The 19,566-nt window shown below is 49.8% G+C and overlaps 1 protein-coding gene across 50 annotated transcripts in view; it reads left to right on the top strand.

Moving 5' to 3' along the window:
- Positions 1-167: 167 nt before the first annotated feature.
- Positions 168-19,566, top strand: part of MADD (MAP kinase activating death domain) — a 54,329-nt gene continuing 34,930 nt past the window's right edge. For 24 of the 50 annotated variants that reach the window (XM_060176440.1, XM_060176456.1, XM_016186420.2 and 21 more), the window contains exons 1-15: positions 169-599; positions 4,077-4,226; positions 5,306-5,893; positions 7,173-7,476; positions 7,925-8,056; positions 8,781-8,894; positions 10,684-10,764; positions 12,708-12,886; positions 13,208-13,443; positions 13,592-13,748; positions 15,127-15,230; positions 15,318-15,484; positions 15,802-16,055; positions 16,237-16,376; positions 17,394-17,495. In XM_060176440.1, the coding sequence (XP_060032423.1) occupies positions 4,165-4,226; positions 5,306-5,893; positions 7,173-7,476; positions 7,925-8,056; positions 8,781-8,894; positions 10,684-10,764; positions 12,708-12,886; positions 13,208-13,443; positions 13,592-13,748; positions 15,127-15,230; positions 15,318-15,484; positions 15,802-16,055; positions 16,237-16,376; positions 17,394-17,495 (2,620 nt within the window). In that variant the 5' untranslated portion in view covers positions 169-599; positions 4,077-4,164. Of the gene's footprint in view, positions 600-4,076; positions 4,227-5,305; positions 5,894-7,172; positions 7,477-7,924; positions 8,057-8,780; positions 8,895-10,683; positions 10,765-12,707; positions 12,887-13,207; positions 13,444-13,591; positions 13,749-15,126; positions 15,231-15,317; positions 15,485-15,801; positions 16,056-16,236; positions 16,377-17,393; positions 17,496-19,566 lie in introns of all 50 variants that reach the window. The other 26 variants (XM_007519057.3, XM_060176468.1, XM_060176453.1 and 23 more) reach the window with 3 other exon arrangements.

The raw sequence follows: 19,566 nt of genomic DNA, 5'->3' as shown, positions 1-19,566 counted from the left end.
AGGAGCGGAGGAGGCCCTGGAGACCCCAGGTGGAGGGCCGCGGACAGGCGCTGGACTCCATTTCCCAGCACGCCCCGCGCCGCCCGGTGGAGGTGAGACGCCGCCGCGCCTTCCGGCTCCCCACCCCGCGCCCCGCACTTGGTGGGCGGGGCACCTCCAAACCGGGCGGGGGTGGGGTGGAGTAAGGAGGGGCGTCAGGTGCGCGTGTGGGTGGGGAGCGGGGCACAGCTGGGGTCTCGAGCAGCCGCTTCCGGAGGGCTCTAGGCGCGTGGGCGCGGCCCCAGCCGCCAGGTGGCGCGGAGAAGCGGGGCGACGTCCCCACAAGGTGCTGCCCCGGGCCCGCCCCTGGCGCGCTCCCCGCAGCCGCCGCCGCCGCCCCACTCCCGGAGGTGTGCGCGCCGCCGCCGCCGCCGCGCTCTCAGGCTCGGCGGAGCCCTGTCTCCCGCCCCCGAGCGAATGGTACGGCTCCCGGCCCCCCAGCTTCCCTCCCGCGCCGCGGCCGAGTGCTGCGCGCCCCCCGGTGCAGACGCGGAACTGAAGTGAGCTCGCCGCGGCGCGCGCGGGGGAAGGACCGACGCCCGGCCCCCGAGGCTCTCCAGGTGGGGGGTCCGGGCCTCCGGGGGTGGGGGTGCTGGGGGCGACTGGCGCCGGGGGGGCGGGCTCTGGGGTGAAAGCCTCCGGGAGGTCCCAAGGGTTATGAGGGGCGTGCGGTCTCGGGAGGGAGTGGGGTGCGCGGGCAGGGGGCGGGGCCTGGACCGGGGCGCCCCGGGGCGCGGAGGGGCTGTGGCCTCCATTCCAGCCGCGCGCGGGCGGGCGGGCTCCCGGGCGGCGGCGGGCGGAGCTGTCCAGCCGGGGCCGAGCCAGGACCTGCGCCTGGCACGTGTGCGCGCGTGTGTACGCGCCGCATAGCTGGGGACGGCTTGGAGACCCACCTTTTCATCTTTTTTTTTATTTAATTTTTTTTTTATAAGTGGGTGTTTTGAAATGGTTTTGCTAGAGTGGAGACACCATTTCAGCTTCCCAGCATCCGCCCGGTCCTCAGGCATCTCTGAATTCTGCCTCCCTCACCGGCCTGCCCTCCGCTTTTCCCCAAGCTAGGAGGCAGTGCTGTCGCCCCCCCCCCCACTACCCCTTATCGCTGACCCCCACCCCAGATGGGCCTGTCTGCGCTGACGCTCTCGCAAGGTCACTGCTGGGGGAGGGGGGGGACGGGCGACGGCAAGGTCCGAGAGCCTCCTGTTGTGCTCACGTCAGCAAAGATGTCAGCTCCGCTCTCCGCTCCCTGTGGTTTTACTATGACATCCTGCCCCCAACTAGGGGACCAATCCAAAGGGTCGGCGAGTGTGACCACTGTAGACTGCAGAGACGCGGTTAACTCCCAGACCTGGGTTCTAAAGCAGCCTCCGGGTGGGCGGAGCGGATGGTGGTGCAGGCCACCTGCACTTAGGTGGGCACTCGGAGCTCAATGCCTTTGCAAGCTGTAGAGCTAGGAGTCTGGGTTTCCGTGTGAGTACGTGCGATTGGTGGTGGAGGCGAAGCCTGAGCCTAGGTGGATAGGAAGGCAGTGTGGATGGTCCGTGGTCTAAGCCTAAGAAGGCTTAGGGCTTAGAATCTTCATGGAAAGGAAAGAGATTGGGGAGGAAAACCTTAGTTATTTTAGCAGTCTGATGAGATATGGATTGTGGCTGAAATCTACCTGGCACTAGTAACTAGGATAGTGTGTGATCCCAGGGTGCTTGTAGCTCTGGAGGGAGGGGGCTCCTGTAGAAGAACATCTTGGTGACTTGAGTTTCAGCAAATGATTTTCAGACAAGATCGGGCATGCTCGGGGTGGTATGGCCGTAGACAGCAAATGATGTTCAGCGGAGCCGAGCTGGGATCTCACCAAGGCTGCAACACTATTAGGGGATGCTCCAGGTTGTGAGCTTTGAGATTTGGGCAGGAAAGGGATTTCACCATAAAAATAGATTTCAGGTTTAACCTTGTGCTCTGATCTGTATATTTTTGTTTTAAGACACACTGGCTGACTTCCCTAGGTTTTTGTGTGTGTGTGTGTGTGCAATGATTTCTGTATTTATCCATCTCCCATTGTACTTCTCTGTTTCTCTTCTCTTCTCCTTCTGCTTGGGAACAATCCCTCATGCTATTTCTGTGACATGCTCAGTACTCCATAGCAGTGGAGAGAACCAGAGGACTTTGGGGGTGGTCATGACACTTAGAAAGGAATATATGGGGAGTCGGCGGTAGTGCAGCGGGTTAAGCGCAGGTGACGCAGAGCGCAGGGACTGGTGTAAGGATCCTGGTTCCAGCCCCGGCTCCCCATCTGCAGGGGAGTCGCTTTACAAGTGGTGAAACAGGTCTGCAGGTGTCTTATCTTTCTCTCCCCCTCTCTGTCTTCCCTTCCTCTCTCCATTTCTCTCTGTTCTATCCGACAACAACGACATCAGTAACAACAGTAATAACTACAACAATAAAACAAGGGCAACAAAAGGGAATGAATAAATAAATATTAAAAAAATTAAAAATAAAAAGAAAGGCATATATGGCAACACATACACACACAAGGAGTTATAGCTCATGTGAGAACCTGATTTGTGTGTTAAGATGTTTCTACTAAAAATCTGGGATTAGGACAAAGTGTGGACTGAAGACAGATGGGGGAAGAGATAACCTAATAATTTACAGTCAATGGGAGAGGTGTCTCCAGGCTCAAGAACAGCAATTGTGATGGGCCCTGGCTGACTGGAGTAGCAGCTGCTAGCACTGTGCCGTCACCATCCAGGGGAAGGACTCTGGCTCTGCTATAAATAGTGCTGGGAGCCAGAGTCGCTATGGAGACAAAACCGAATCCCATTACCTGCAGGTCCTCTGTTGGGAGCAAGAGAAAGGAGGGAGCCTTGCTGGGAGGATTTGAGAAGTGTTGTAAATGTTAAGTTAGGGAGAGAGAAAAAACAAAACAAAACAAAACAAAAAACAAAAACATAGAGTCTTACTTGTTATCTAGATCAAATAGGGCCTAAGCACACAGGAGTGTGCATGTGTGGGAGTCCACAGAGCAGCAGGGAGGGGAGTGGTGTCTGAGTGTGTGTACATCCTGTCGTGGGATTCTCTCTGTGTACAGTGATTAATGTCTTGCTGTGACCAGAGAAAGCGTTCTGGAAGCACTGAAGATAGCCTTGTAGTGAAGTGAAACATTAGCAAAGTGTATGGAGACCCAACAGAAATGCATTGCAGCTAAGACCATGTAAGCTTTTCCTGATTTTTTTGGGGGATGCTGTAGTTTAGAAGTTCCTCAGAGTACCTCTCCTTCTCCAAGCAGAAGTCTGTTATTGCTGCATCGAATTTCTAGCTGCTGTGAGCTAGAGAAAAATTGGGCCTCAAGTGTGTGCTGTATCATCCATTCCAATCCTGGGATCAGGATCAAGGAGAGACTATGATTCAGCACCAAGGGCAGAGCTAATAACAGTGGCCACTGAGCCTCATTCCTGTTTGCATAGGAGAAAAAAGATGGCTTAGATGAAACAGTTGAAGCATAGATGTTCTTCATTTGAGATCACGTGGGTGTAGAATAGCCAGCTGGTGTTATTGTTGAGAACATTAACTATACAGTCTATATGGTAGTTTCCTGTCAAGCCGAATACAGAATGTTGGCCCAGAGAGCAGTTTGGTTTCCATCTGAGTGAGGAGTGCAAATTATTGCTGATTAGAGTCTGGTTGGATCCTGATCCACCCTGGAGCAGCCCAGAAAATGACTTTAATTTTTTTTGTTGTCATAATGAGTGGGTCCAGATTAGGAGTCTGTTTTTCAGAAATAGAGCCCCAGGGGCAAGGTTGGAAATGAGCTGGTGTGTGGGGATGGAGAGGTGACCCATTATTTGTCCTTCCTCCTGACATTTGACTCTCTGAACTCACAAGCCTGGCTGAGCTGTGGGCTAAAGAGAGTGTCATGTTCTCTTTCCTTCCTTTAGTACTAAGATGGGGGACCTGCTGGCTGGGAGGAAACTGAGAGGGATGAGTCGCTTCACAGCAGTGGATCTTATTGGTGCTTTTTTCCCCAATTAACTTTGGACTTTCAGATAATACCAGGATTCCTCCTCGGAATGCTGACCTCTTGGCTGAAACTTGCCTTGCCGTTTCTCTGAGATGAACTGATGAGTTGGAACCATGGTGCAAAAGAAGAAGCTCTGTCCTCGGTTACTTGACTATCTAGTGATCGTAGGGGCCAGGTAACCAACAAGAGACTGATGTTTGTCTTTTTTTTTTTCTTCCTCTTATTACTGGGCCTTGGTGCCTGCACAACAAGTCCACCACTCCTGGCAGCTTTTTTTTTTTTTTTTTTCATAGAGAAACTGAGAGGTAAGGGGGAGATAGATACCTGCAGTACTGGCTTTACCACTTGTGAAGCTTCCCCTCCCCCCGCAGGTGGGAAGCAGGGGCTTTAACCTGGGTCCTTGCGCTAGATACAAGATCTGTAAGTGTCCCCTTCCCACATTGCTTTATTTAATTTTATTTATTTATTTATTTAGCCTCCAGGGCTATCGCTGGGGCTCAGTACCAGCACTATGAATACACTGCCCCTGGAGGCTGTTTTTCTCATTTTGTTGCCCTTGTCGTGGTTGTTATTGTTGTTATAGCAGTTGTTTTTGGACAGGACAGAGAAGTCAAGACAGGAGGGGAAGACAGAGGGAGAGAGAAAGACAGACACCTGCAGACCTTCACCACTTGCGAAGCGGCCCCCCTGCAGGTGGGGAGCTGGGGGCTCGAACTGGGATCTTTATGCCGGTCCTTGCGCTTTGCGCCATGTGTGCTTAGCCCCCTGCACTATCGCCCAGCCCCTCCTCCCCCCACGTTGCTTTAAATGTCTCATCCCTCCTTACTGTTCTATCCTGATGGGAATACTGATGCCCGCAGTGAAAACAGTGCAGCCGGAGGAACAGAGGCCCAGCTAATGCTGCTCTGAATTAACATCTCTGTGCTTTTGGTCAAATAGATTCTCTATTGCCTCAGTTTCCTTACTTGTTGGAAAAGGGTAAGGACAAGGTGTTACTTCAGCTACATATGCTCGTTGGGAAGTACATTAGCTAATCCACCTTGAAAAGCGACCCTTTTCATGTGACAGTTCTCCTTCCAACACAAATGCTGTTCCCTTTAGCCGGCCAGATCAATGTTCTTTCCCAGGTTTCCTGCAGTTAGGTTACTTGATCCAGAATAGCATGCCCGCCAAGCTTTATTTGTTGATGGTGGTTAAAACCTGGACGTGCATCCTGTCTCCTGAGGCTGCTCAGTCCGTCCTCTCGTCCTCCAGGCACCCGAGCAGTGACAGTGTGGCCCAGACTCCTGAGCTGCTGCGGCGCTACCCCCTGGAGGACCACGCTGAGTTCCCCCTGCCTCCGGATGTGGTCTTCTTCTGCCAGCCCGAGGGCTGTCTGAGTGTGCGGCAGCGGCGCATGAGCCTGCGGGACGACACCTCTTTCGTCTTCACCCTCACCGACAAGGACACCGGAGTCACACGCTATGGCATCTGTGTCAACTTCTACCGCTCCTTCCAGAAACGGATGCCAAAGGACAAGGGGGAAGGCGGTGCTGGGTCCCGGGCGAAGGAAGGCACCCGTGCGCCCAAAGAGACTGGCACTGAGAGCTCAGAGAGTGGCTCGTCCCTGCAGCCCCCCAGTGCTGACTCCACCCCCGACGTGAACCAGTCTCCTCGGGGCAAACGGCGGGCCAAGGGGGTCAGCCGGTCTCGCAACAGCACTCTGACGTCCCTGTGCGTGCTCAGCCACTACCCCTTCTTCTCCACCTTCCGAGAGTGTCTGTATACCCTCAAACGTCTGGTGGACTGCTGTAGCGAGCAACTGCTGGGCAAGAAACTGGGCATCCCCAGAGGCATACAAAGGTAGGTAGGGCTGGCTGCCGAGCCACCGAGACCAGGTGTGATTGGTCTGCCAGGGAGCTAGGAGATTTCCTCGGAATCCCAAGGTCCTAGGGCTGGGAGGTAGTTCACCAGGTAGAGCATACACCTTGACGGGCCTGAGGCCCCGCGGTTGGATGCTGGCGCCACATGGGATACCATGGATAGCAGTGGGGAGTATCTTGATGGTAACACCTCTTTGTTCATCTCTTTCTCTTCCCTCTTTCATCTCTCTAAAATAAAGAATCGACTTAAAAATATATGTTTATTTATTTTGGGTAGAGATAAAGAGAAATTGAGAGGGGAGGGAGAAGTAAGATACGTAGCCACAGCATTGTTGTTTTCACAGCTTGTTAAGCTTCTTCTCTGCAGGAATTTGAACCTGACTCCTTGCATAACATGTGCATTTTATTGGCTGTGCCACTGCCTTGCCCTGGAATGAAGAGTGAGTGAGTGTGTGTGTGTGTATGTGTGTGTCTGTTTAATAGGCAAATATGGGGAATACACTTGCAAAATATATCTATCTGGGGCCAGTGAAATAACTCACTTGGATAGTGTGTTGGTTTTCTGTGTGCACACCTGGGCTTGAGCCAGGCCTCCACCCCATTGAAGAAGGTCTCAGTGTTGTGGTCTCTCTCACCCTCTCTTTCTGGCTTCTCTATCTCTGTCTTAAGAAAGAAGGAAAAGGACTGGGGAAACAGCTTTGTGGTTATGCAAAAGCCTTTCATACCCAAGACTCCAATATCCTGGGTTCAATCCCTAGCACTGCTATAAGCCAGAGCAGAGCAATTCTTTGATCTTTCTCTCTGTATCTGTATCTATAAAATAAAAATATTTTGAAATATTTTTGAAATATTTGAAAATTATTTCAAGAGAAATATTTTTCTCTTGAAAAAAAGGAAAAATGTATTTGTTACAGTGCTTATTTTGAGTACAGCTCAGTAATTAAAAAGAAATAAAAAAAGCTGAGGTCTAAATTGAGACCTGCTTAAACACATTGTGAGACTTCTCACTGAGTAGAAGATTGCTTTGGAGTCAGCCCTTGCACTGTGAAGGGATCTGGAATAGTGCTGAGAAATCTGGTGTTTGTGGTGGGCAGGACAACACGTCCTACCTTCTGTACAGTTTGACACTTGCTCCTACCTCTCTGTACACCCCTGATCCTCGCGGTGCCCACAGACTGCCCTTCCATTTGTCAGCACTGTCCCCTCTGGTTGTACCGAGGTAACAGCCTCCAGGGCTCACGTGTCTGTCTGCTCCTCAGGGACACCATGTGGCGCATCTTCACCGGATCGTTGCTGGTGGAGGAGAAGTCCAGTGCCCTGCTCCATGACCTGCGAGAGATTGAGGCCTGGATCTACCGCCTGCTGCGCTCCCCAGTGCCTGTCTCCGGCCAGAAGCGAGTAGACATTGAGGTCCTCCCTCAGGAGCTCCAGCAGGCTCTGACCTTTGCTCTCCCAGATCCCTCCCGATTCTCCCTCGTGGATTTTCCACTGCACCTTCCCTTGGAACTGCTGGGTGTGGACGCCTGTCTCCAAGTGCTGACCTGCATCCTCTTAGAGCATAAGGTGAGAGGGCCAGCTCCCTTGGTCTCCAGGAAAAGGACTCCGAGATGTGGCAGAGGCTAGCCCAGGAGGCAGTGCAGTGCCAGGTATACACAGGTGCTCAGTAGCTGTGAGCTGACTCAGGGTACTGGTGTCAGGTGGAATATAGTCAAAAGACTTGTCACTCAGTTGGATTAACCTTAACTCCACTGCCCTAATTCTCTAGAAATATCAGCACTTCTATTCCAGTGAGTGATCTGGGGATTGGGGGTGCAAGAAATGGGAAGATCAAGCTGCTATTTGAAAGATCACTATAGTGTCTGGGGTAGGAGTTAGAGTTGTTAAGTATGGAAATGAAGCTCCTGGAACCATAGGCATGGTAGCACGGGTGTTGAACCATAGCATCCGACGCTGTTTTCTCTTGGACTTTCCTTATGCTGTTGAGTGATCCCAGTGGTCTGGCTCCTGGCAGGTGGTACTGCAGTCCCGAGATTACAATGCTCTCTCCATGTCTGTGATGGCGTTTGTGGCGATGATCTACCCTCTGGAGTACATGTTTCCTGTCATCCCACTGCTGCCCACCTGCATGGCATCTGCAGAGCAGGTGGGTCTCAAGGTGTCTTCCGGCTTTGACACCTCTGACTTTCAACCCTGTCCAGCTCAGAGTGAGGAGGCTTAGTGCCCCCAGGAATCGTGAATCAGTACTGGCCCTCAGTCCCTTCTCAGGGGTCAGATCTGTTTGCAGAATCTTACCTAGCTTGGACGGCTCTACAGCAAGCAGCTGGACTATTTATTCATGGCCTCTCTCTCTTTTTTAATTTTTTAAATATTTATTTTCCTTTTTGTTGCCCTTTTTTTATTGTTGTAGTTATTATTGTTATTGATGTGATTGTTGTTGGATAGAACAGAGAGAAATGGAGAGAGGAGGTGAAGACAGAGGGGGAGAGAAAGATAGACACCTGTTTCACCACCTGTGAGGCGACTCCCCTGCAGGTTGGGAGCTGGGGGCTCGAACTGGGATCGCTATGCTGGTCCTTGCACTTCACGCCACGTGCGCTTAACCCGCTGCGCTACCCCCCGACTCCCCATGACGTCTCTTTATCACAGTTAATGATTATAGGCCACTGACAAAACAGTGTGGACCATACATAGTAGAATATCTTATAGTTAACTGATCTAAAACCCGAAAAGGCTTGAATTTTGAAATACATCTACTCAAGAGTTTCAGGAAAGAAGTTGTGTGTCCTTAACCAGAAAAATCCCAACTCAATAAGCGATCACATCAGGCTTTGCTTTTTTGTTTCTTGTCTGCTTCACCCTTTCCACAGCTGCTGTTGGCCCCCACCCCGTACATCATTGGGGTCCCTGCCAGCTTCTTCCTCTACAAACTGGACTTCAAGATGCCTGATGATGTATGGCTAGTGGATCTAGACAGCAACAGAGTGAGTTTCCGGACTGAAGCATTATAGTGTCTAGAATGGGGTTGTGTTCTGTTTTTCTAGATTGACTCCTAGAAAGGTCCCAAGTTGGTAGGTGGTTTTTCTTTTTAATATGGGCTGCTTTTACTTTACTGACTTAACAGGTGTGGGATGGCTCAAGATACTGGTATCAGATGGAATGTAGTTAAGGGACTTGTCACTCAGTTGGATTAGCCTTAACTCCACTGACCTAATTCTCTGGAAATATCAGTATTTCTAGTACTATAAGTGATCTGGGAATTGGGGGCACAAGTAGTAGGAAGGCAAGGGAGTAAGTAGTTTGAGAGGAGCTCACAACAGTGGGCTGGCCGGGACTTTGGTTAGGACTTGAAGAGAAGCAGTTGAGCCAGCCCTGCATCCTTTAAGAACAGGAGGGTAGCTGGCACTGTGGGACCATCACATGTAGAGCTGATCATAATGGTTTTCCTGGGTTGTAGTTTCTAGCAAAGAGTTGTCTTTCAGTGCAGCCTCACAGTGCTTTTAAATACTAACATTCTGTGGTGTGAGTACATTCCCACTTCAATAGGAAGTCTTGCCATGTGTTCATTGTAAAGCTTTAGAGAATACAGATGAGGGCTGGGAAGATGTCTTAACCACAGAGCACAAGCATACGGATATTTTTGGTTTAGAACCCTCGCACCACACATGTCAGAGTTAAGCATTGCTGTGGTGTTTGTGTGTCTCTCATAAAAATGAAAATAAAGCAGCTGGGGAAATAACTGGTAGCACATCCTACTTGCATGCATAAGGCTCCTGATTTATCTCTGGAACTGTGTGTACCAGAGTAATGCTCTGGTTTCGTTCTCTCCCTTTCTCTGTTATCCTGTGAATCTCTCCCTCTCTCTCTCTCTCTCTCATATGTAATAAATCTTAAAAAAAAAACAACTTAAAAACGATACAAAAAATATAAAGAAGATAAAAACGGTAATCCCGGGAGTCGGGCGGTAGCGCAGTGGGTTAAGCGCAGGTGGCGCAAAGCGCAAGGACCGGCGTAAGGATCCGGGTTCCAGCCCCCAGCTCCCCACCTGCAGGGGAGTCGCTTCACAGGTGGTGAAGCAGGTCTGCAGGTGTCTGTCTTTCTCTTCCCCCTCTGTCTTCCCCTCCTCTCTCCATTTCTCTCTGTCCTATCCAATAACAACCACATCAATAACAACAACAATAATAGCTACAACAACAATAAAAAAAGACAACAAGGGCAACAAAAGGGAAAATAAATAAAATTTAAAAAAAAACGGTAATCCCATTGTCTAAAGGTAATCAACACTTCACTATTTCCTTTCAGCTACATGTACATGGATGTACATGGATGTACATGGATGTACATGGATGTACATGTCTTTTTTTTTTCATCAACTGGCTTATGGTGGTGCTGGGGATTGGAGCCTCATGCATTTGTTTATTTGTTTATGCCTTTATTAGATAGGAACAGCCAGAAATCAAGGGTAGGGAGGGATATAGAGAGGTAGAAAGAAAGAGACACCTGCAGCCCTGCTTCACCACTGCAAAGCTTTCCCCCTGCAAGTGGGGACCAGGGATTCCAAATTAGGTCCTTGCGCATTGTAACATGTGCGCCCAACCACATGCGCCACCATCAGGCCCCAATGTACGTGTCTTATGTATGTGACTACGTAGTCTGTAGATGCTCTCCTATATGATAAGGTTATATATAAAGTTGCCAGTTCTTGTTATTTACCCTCGTTTAAGAGAAACTCCTGAGAAATTAATTCTAAAGCCGCATCTTTTTCTGGTACAGGTGATAGCCCCCACCCATGCAGAAGTGCTACCCATCCTGCCAGAACCAGAGTCATTAGAACTGAAAAAACATTTGAAGCAGGTAGGTGAACGGAAAAGAAAAGGAAAGGGCACAGTAGACGCTGTAGGCAGACCACTGTTGTTAGAGCCACTGTCCTTTCTGATGTCACATGGCACAGATTTCTGTGGTCTTGGGGTGAACATTTCTGGGTGAAAGGTCCTTGCGCTTTGCACCATGTGCGCTTAACCTGCTGTGCTCCTGCCTGACCCCTTTTTTATTTTTTGATATATTTTATTTTAATGAGAGAGATACAGAGAAAGAGACCAGAGTATTGCTTAACTCTGGCTTCCAGTGGTGCTGGGGATTGAACCTGGGATCTTGGAGCCTCAGGCATAATTCTTGTACAGAACCATCATGCTGGAAGAGAGAGGAGCCGGGTGGTGGCGGATCTGGTTAAGCACACGTGTTACCGTTATGCTATCTCCCCAGCCCAACTTCCTTCCTTTTGAGTAATTCTTTCAATGTGTTTCTCATTGATGGAGTTTCTTCTGCTGCTGCATGCTGACCACAGTACCTGAAGATAACACATGACAAGGCCCCTTCCCTGCTCTTGGTGTTGTGCGGGACTTCCCCGGTAGATAGCCCTGTAGTTCTCTGAGGAAGCCCTGCTCGCATCTGGAGGGTCTTCAGGAGTCTTTGTGTGGTCTGAGTAACTGAGCAGTCCCTCTAGATGATGTCTGTTTGCATTTAAATGGGTCATCTCATACCATCCTTCTCACTTGCACCTGCTTCTTCACTTCTGATGTAATATGATACTGCACTGCTGCAGTCTGGTGAAGTTTGCAAGTTTGGAAAGTTCTCCTGTGCTCTCCCTTTGCTTTATTTCCATTCTAGATATTTGCTTACTATGACTAAGGAGAGGGAGAGGTTGTTAAGTGGGACTATATTTTTAATTGACATTTTTCTGATTTGCAGTTGGTTTACAATACTGTATACATTTCAGCAATACGGCTTCATATACATTGAATGTTCATGGGAACTAAGGCTTTAGGCTCTTTGATTCTGCACTCTTATCCCTGCTGCTCAAAGTGTGATCCATGGGCCACCAACCACAGGATCACCTAGATTCATTAAAAATAGACAAGCAGACATACTGGAGACCCACAGTTAAGCACACACATTACCATGTTTGACGACCTGGCTATGAACCCCGTTCCCCACCTGCATGGAGGAAGCTTCAGGAGCTGTGAAGCAGGCCTGCAGGTGCCACTACATCTCTCCCCCTCTATTTCTCCCCTTCTCCTCTCAATTTCTTTCTGTACTATCAGATAAAAATAAATAAATAATGAAGAGAAATGGCCACCAGGAGTGATGGATTTATTGTGCACTGCCTGTGGCACATCTTAGGCGCCTTAGGCTGACTTAATTTAGAAGCACTGAGCATGTGAGGTTTTGAACTCCTAATGTCCTTCAGAGAAGCTCTACTTCTTCATGTTTCAGTTGTTTATTTTTAGACATAGATTTCAACAAGAAACAAAGTTTCATAGTTGAATAAACTGCTGTGTTTAGATGTGTTTAAGTTGCTCTGATCCAGGTTGATTTAAGTGCAGGATCTACATAATTCAGATTGTTGTCATCTCCCCCCCGCCAACAGGGCTGTCTTTGGGGCTCACTCAGTGCCTGTATGACTCCACCATTCCCAGCAGCCATTTTCTTTTCATTCCTCTAGGTTGAGGGTAAGAGACAGAGATAGGAAGAGTGAGGTAGAGAGGAGAGACATCACAGCACTCTTCCACTGTTTATGAAGGTGTTCCCTTGTGGTGGACCCTAGATTTGAACCCAGGTCCCTGTGCATAGTAACATTATTATGTTTCCTACTGAGCGACCCACCTGCTAGCCCCCTCAGATGGTCTTGTAATGGCTTTAATATTTGCATCTTACATCAATGAAGGCTCTTTCCTTGAAGATGAAATTGGCTGACTGCCCAGGGATTTGTCTCCTATGTAGGATTTCTTGTTCCACAGGCTCTTGCTAGCATGAGTCTCAACACCCAGCCCATCCTCAATCTGGAGAAATTTCACGAGGGCCAGGAGATCCCCCTGCTCTTGGGAAGGCCTTCAAGTGACCTGCAGTCTACCCCTTCCACTGAATTCAACCCGCTCATTTATGGCAACGATGTGGATTCTGTGGATGTTGCAACCAGGTACAACCAAGAGAACTAAACAGTCCCAAGCTCTCTCTCTGCTCACCCAGTGACCTCAGGACAGGTGATATTCTGAGCCAGAGTGTCACATCTAGTTATGCTTGACATCTAAACAAAAGGCAAGAGGAGAAGTAGTTCACATACCTTTTAGACCTTGAGTAAAGATGGAGATTGGTGATTCTTTAAGGGAAGTCTACCCTGGAGTCTGGAGTGTGAAATGATGGCTTAGGGGTAGAGAGGGGGTCCGAGGCCTTATCCCTAGGACTCCATATTCTGCAGGGTGTGGGACTTGGATGATTTCACCATCCCCTTCTTCCCCAGAGTGGCCATGGTCCGTTTCTTCAACTCCCCCAACGTGCTGCAGGGCTTTCAGATGCACACACGTACTCTGCGTCTCTTCCCCCGGCCCGTGGTAGCCTTCCAGGCTGGCTCCTTTCTAGCCTCCCGTCCCCGGCAGACTCCTTTTGCTGAGAAGCTGGCCAGGACGCAGGCTGTGGAGTACTTTGGAGAATGGATCCTCAACCCCACTAACTACGCCTTCCAGCGAATTCACAACAGTTGAGTCCACTTAGCCTCTGCTCTGCCCCCGGCCTCCTCCCTTGCTGCTCTTTAACCTGCCCCCTGTTAGTCCCATTTTATCTGAGAGTTGCCTTCCTGCCTCATTTTCTCTTGTTGCTAACTCTGTTCTGTTTCTCTTGGGGGCAGGCATGTTTGATCCGGCCCTGATTGGTGACAAGCCCAAGTGGTACGCTCATCAGCTGCAGCCCATCCACTACCGGGTCTATGACGGCAACTCCCAGCTGGCCGAGGCGCTGAGCATTCCCCCTGAGCGCGACTCTGACTCTGACCCAACTGACGACAGGTGAGCAGGCCCTGTGCCAGCAAAACAGGATTGGACACAATGGCAAGGTCTAATGGGATTTAGGCTTCGGTGTGGGAAACCTGGGGTTGTATATTGACGGCTTCTGTTATCTTCCTTATTTATCTCGTCCCGTGATCTTAAAGAGTGCTCCTCTTTTTTATTTTTCCTAGTGCTAGTTGCTGATTCTTTTCCCTGTCCGTTCTTCCTGTTTATTTACTGCTTCCAGGTGCTGTTGGCGCTAGGTACCTGATGGCTCCACCTCTCCTAGTAGCTTTTTTTTTCTCTTTTTCTTACACCCACACCGGGGTGGGGGGGCACAGGGAGACAGAGAGGGACATACTTGAGCGCAGATGTTACAATGTGCAAGGACCTGAGTTTGAGCCCCCAGTCCCCACCTGCAGGAGAAAAGCTTTGCAAGTGGTGAAGCCGTGTTGCAGGTGTCTCTCTGTCTCTCTCCCTCTCTGTCACTCCCTTCCCTTTTGATTTCTGGCTTTCTCACTCTTTTTTTTTTTAAGATTTTGTTTATTAATGAGAAAGATAAGAGGAGAGAGAGAGAAGATAAGAGGAGAGAGAGAACCAGACGTCACTCTGGTACATGTGCTGCCAGGGATTGAACTCAGGACCTTATGCTTGAGAGTCCAGTGCTTTATTCACTGCACCACCTCCCAGACCACGATTTCTGGCTTTCTCTAGCTAATAAATAAAGATAATAATATATAACCTGCAACATTGCTCCACTGCTCTTGAAGCTCCCCCTTCCCCAGCCTCCAAAGTGGGAGCCAGGGGTTTGAGCCTGAGTCCTTTCATGTGATAAGCTATGAACTCTACTGGCTGTTCCACCACTTGGCTCCTTGTTTATCTGTTTGTTTTTTTTTTAAATAATTTATTTCTTTATTGGGGAATTAATGTTTAACATTCAACAGTAAATACAATACAACAGTAAATACAATGCATAACATTCCCCAGATTCCCATTTAACAATACAACCCCCACTATGTCATTCATCATCTTTCATGGACCTGTATTCTCCCCACCCACCCACCCACCCCAGAGTCTTTTACTTTGGTGTGATATGGTTCCTGCTAATGAGCCCAGCGCCTCAGGTGTTGTGATCCAAGCAGTACCAGCTACCACTGCTGGAGTACCCCCAGGGGCCAGTGTTTTCATTCTTTAGTTCTTTTTCAGAGAGGAGAGGAGGAGAAAGACACAGAGAACAGAGATAGATACCACAGCACTGCTTCATCATCTTTGGGTTACCCTGGTGTTGTCTGTGGTAGTGCCAGGACTCAAATCCGTGGCCTCATACTTGCCAAAGTACACACTGTGTCAGGTAAACTACCTGGCCCTGATTTTAATTTTTACTGTCTCCATTCTGCAGCGGTAGTGATAGTATGGAATATGATGATTCAAGCTCTTCTTACTCCTCCCTGGGTGACTTTGTCAGTGAAATGATGAAATGTGACATCAACGGTGATACTCCCAGTAAGTGTCCTTTGGGAAAGGAGCCAGCTCTGGGTGGCAGCGCTGAGGGTTCTGGGAAGGTGTAACCCATCCCTTGGTTTTTGGCAGATGTGGATCCTCTGACACACGCGGCCCTGGGGGATGCCAGCGAGGTGGAGATTGATGAGCTGCCGAGCCAGAAGGAAGCAGAGGACCCGGGCCCCAATAGAGAGGTCTCTCAGGAAAACCCCCCACTGCACTCGAGCCCAAGCACCACTGTCCACGGAGCCAGTTCTGTACGTGAGGACTTGGAGGGCTCTAACTTGGGCTGCTGGCCTCCTGTTTGTCAGGAGAGCTTCTTTTCTTCACAGTCTTCCTCTCCACAAATCCTATAGCTTAGAGCCAGTGAGACATAGTTCTGACTCCAGGAGGGAGATAGTGGGTCCTGTCTAGGATTTAGCTAAGTTCTGCCTGGTTGTACTTTGTGGGGACAGAGAAAACCCCACCCCATCTTATCTCACACATACCTTCAGATAGGCCTGGCCTGGCTCAGCCCTGCCAGGCTGAGGATACAGGCACCCAGCAAACGCTTTGTGTTTACTGTGGTCCTCAGGGAACTGCCGACTCAGCAGAGATGGATGCCAAGGCGACAGTAGGTGTCACCAAGCCCCTCCCTACCGTGCCTGGCAAAATCCCCACGGACAAGCCTCTGGTGGAAACTGGAGAAGGGTCAGTGCACCGGCGAACCTATGACAACCCACACTTTGAGCCCCCAAGTGACTTTCCCCCTGAGGAAGATGAGGAAGAAGAGGAAGAGCAGGGGGAGAGTTACACTCCCCGATTCAGCCAACATGTCAATGGCAATCGGTGAGAGACTGGGGCTTCCTTCTCACAGGATGTCTGGTGGCCCTCACCCCAGTGGAAATGGTGCTCTGATCTAGGCACTTAGGAGCCGTGGGGTGGGGCTGGTGACCTCAGGGCAATCAGGCCCCCACACCCCAGCCCAGTACCACTGCCCGGGGCTCACAGGCATCCCTGTGCATTCAAGGGCTCAACAGCTGCTGAGGCCCAACAGCTTGAAGCTGGCGAGCGACTCAGACGCAGAGTCTGACTCTCGGGCAAGCTCTCCCACCTCCACCGTCTCCAACAACAGCACCGAGGGCTTTGGGGGCATCATGTCTTTTGCCAGTAAGTACCTCCAGGTCTCTCATGCCCCGTCCTGCCTGTTTCAGCAAGGCCTGGCCACAGCAGATGCCATTAAGAACTTCCACTGTGGGTCTGGGTATATGTTATCAAACCCTAAGTAGGGTCATTTGGGTGGTACTGTTTGAGGTACTGATTTTAAGTGAGGCCCGTAAAGCCAGTGGCAGGTAAGTCATTACCCTCACAACTTAAGGCTTCATTCAGTTTTTGATAAGTTAGTGGGTTTGTAGGAAAATAAGCTGCACATTGGAGGTCGCAGACCCAGACATGTATCCTGTGGAGACATTCCCATCAGAGTTGATCTGAGGAGTATCTAATACACATGTGGTGTCTTCCTTACCCACTGAACGACCTTCATGTACACACTTTGAAATCTATATGAGGTTGACTTTTGTCCTTAGAGAACATACCCAGAAATGGGGAGGGGAGGTGACAGACTAAAGCCACATTGGGGACCTGAGAGAGCCAACATATGGGATGTCTTCCCCATCTCTCTCGATTTCTCTCTGTCCTATCCAACAACAGCAGCAATGGCAACGATAACAACAATAATAACAACAAGGGCAACAAAATAGAGGAAATAGCCTCCAGTAGCAGAGGATTTGTGGTGCAGGCACTGAGCCCCAGCAATAACCCTGGAGGCAGGGGGGAAAAAAAACAGTCTTGCAAAAGTATTTATTTATTTAGAGAAAAAGAACTGGAACATCATTCTGGCACATGCATTGCCAGGAATTGAACTAAGGACCTCATGCTTGAGAGTCCAACACCCTACCCACTGTGCTACCAGGCCATATTTGTTATTCAGATAGACATGGCGGTGGCGGTGGGTGGGTACCACAGCACCAAAGCTTCCTCCACTGCCATAGCACCCTCCCATGCTAGGACGTGAACATGGGCTCACACTTAGCTGTGCAAGTGCCCTGCCTAGTGAGTGACACCTCTGATGCTGGGTAGAGATGTCTGTTTCTCCCCGACTCAGTGCTCTCTCCCTTACCTTGACAGGTAGCCTGTATCGGAACCACAGTACAAGCTTCAGCCTTTCAAACCTCACACTGCCCACCAAAGGTGCCCGAGAGAAGGCCACACCCTTCCCCAGTCTGAAAGGTAAGGAGGACCCTTCCTTAGCGTCCAAGCAGGCTTCTCAGGGATGTGCTCAGACATGTGGGTGCTTGTAAGACCCCCGTGCAGGATGACTCATTTGAGCTGGCTGCTGCCCCTCTTTCCACTTCTCACGGCTTTCACTGCACATCACCGGCTCTCTAGGTGGAGATTATCTGTGTAGCAAAGGAGACGGGCTTGTATCACCTAGGAAAAGGGCAGCAGTGGGGTCACTGCTGCTTCTGGGGGACCCTTCACGGATGTCCCCGCAACTGCCTCCTGTCATCTGCCAGCTCCTACTGCTGGACCTGAGGATGAGCTTCAGCCCCAGGAGCTGGCCAGACCAGGGACAGTGCTGGAGTCCCCAGCACTGCTCACTTGGGCTTCATGTCAGCCTTAGGCTTCGGCTAGGGTAGAAGTGGTTGACTTCTGGGAATAAACCAGACCTGACTTGATTTTGACTTGTCATCTCTTGTTTGAGGGACCCTTTGGAATTTACTCAGCATTTTCTCTGAATTTTTGTAGCAATAGGCTTAATTATGACAGGGGACACAGAGGCCAGGCGATTGTTCAGTGGGTAGCACGCACACACACCTTACTGTTTGTGGGGTCCTGGGTTTGGACCTTGGCGCCACAATGGAGCGCTGTGGACAGCTTGAAGGGAACTCCATGGGCAGTGGGCCAGTGCTTGCTGTTTCTCCTTCTCTCTCCCATTTCTTTATTCCTCTCTAAGAATATAGACTTTTTTTTTAAAAAAAAACAACTTTTTAAAAAAATTATCTTTATTGAGTAGAGACAGTCAGAAATCAAGAGGGTAGGGGGAGATAGAGAAGGAGAGAGAAAGAGACACTTGCAACCCTGCTTCACGACTTGCAGAGCTTTCCCCTGCAGGTGGGGATAAGGGGCTCTCGAACCTGGGTCTTTGCGCATTGTAATGTGTGCTCAACCGGGTGTGCCACTACCTGGCCCCCAGAATGTAGACTTTTAAAAAAGTTTTATTATTATTATTTTTTGCCTCCAGGGTTATCCCTGGGGCTCAGTGCCTGCACTATGAACCCACTGCTCCTGGAGGCCATTTTTTCCCATTTTTGTTGCTCTTGTTATTATTGTTATTGTTGCCATTGCTGCTGCTGTTGTTGGATAGGACAGAGAAAAATAGAGGAGAGAAAGACAGATACCTGCAGACCTGCTTCACTGCTTGTGAAGCGACCCCCCTGCAGGTCGGGAGCTAGGGGCTCGAACCAGGATCCTTAAGGCACTTCATGCCACTTGCACTTAACCTGCTATGCTACCACCCGCCCCCCAAGTTATTTTTTAAAGGGGGAGGTTTGAGGAGGTCTGGAAGATAACTCAGCTGACAGAGCATGTATCTTAACTGTGAGCAAGACCCTGAGTTCAAGCCCCAACATGAAAACACTGGAGAAACTGCGGGTAGCGGAGTGGTGCTGAAGTCTCCCCGCCCCTCTCTGCTCTCCTCTCCCTGCTCCCCTCTTTATCTCTTTCTCTAAAATTTAAATAATGAAGAAAGAAAATTTTCTGGGAGCAGTGGTGTCCTCCATGGATGAAGCCCCAGTGCCACAAAATTAATTCATTTTTAAAAGTACAGTGAGGGGGGCCAGGTGGTAGCGCAGCAGGTTAAGTGCACAAGGTGTGAAGTGCAAGGACAGATGTAAGGATCCCAGTTCGAGCCCCCTGCAAATGGTGAAGCAGGTCTGCAGGTGTCTATCTTTCTCTCCCCCTCTCTGTTTTCCCCTCCTCTATTTCTGTCTGTCCTATCCAACAACAACTACAGCAATAACAATAATAACAAGGACAATAAAAATGGAAAAAAATGCCCTCCAGGAGCAGTGGATTTGTAATGCAGGCAATAGGCACTGAGCCCTAGCGATAACCCTGGAGTCAAAAAAACCCAAAAAATAGTGAGGGGGGCTGAGTGGTGGCACACCTGACTGAGTGCACATGTTACAAGGCACAGGACTCAGGTTCAAGTCCCCAGTCCCCACCTGCAGGGGGAGAGTCTTGTAAGTGGTGAAGCAGGGCTGCAGGTGTCTGTCTTTCTCCCTTTCTATTTACCCCA

This window comes from Erinaceus europaeus, chromosome 17, assembly GCF_950295315.1.
Source record: "Erinaceus europaeus chromosome 17, mEriEur2.1, whole genome shotgun sequence".
Classification (NCBI taxonomy): domain Eukaryota; kingdom Metazoa; phylum Chordata; class Mammalia; order Eulipotyphla; family Erinaceidae; genus Erinaceus; species Erinaceus europaeus.
Note: the sequence above shows the minus strand (reverse complement) of the source record. Positions and strands in the feature narration are given on the sequence as shown.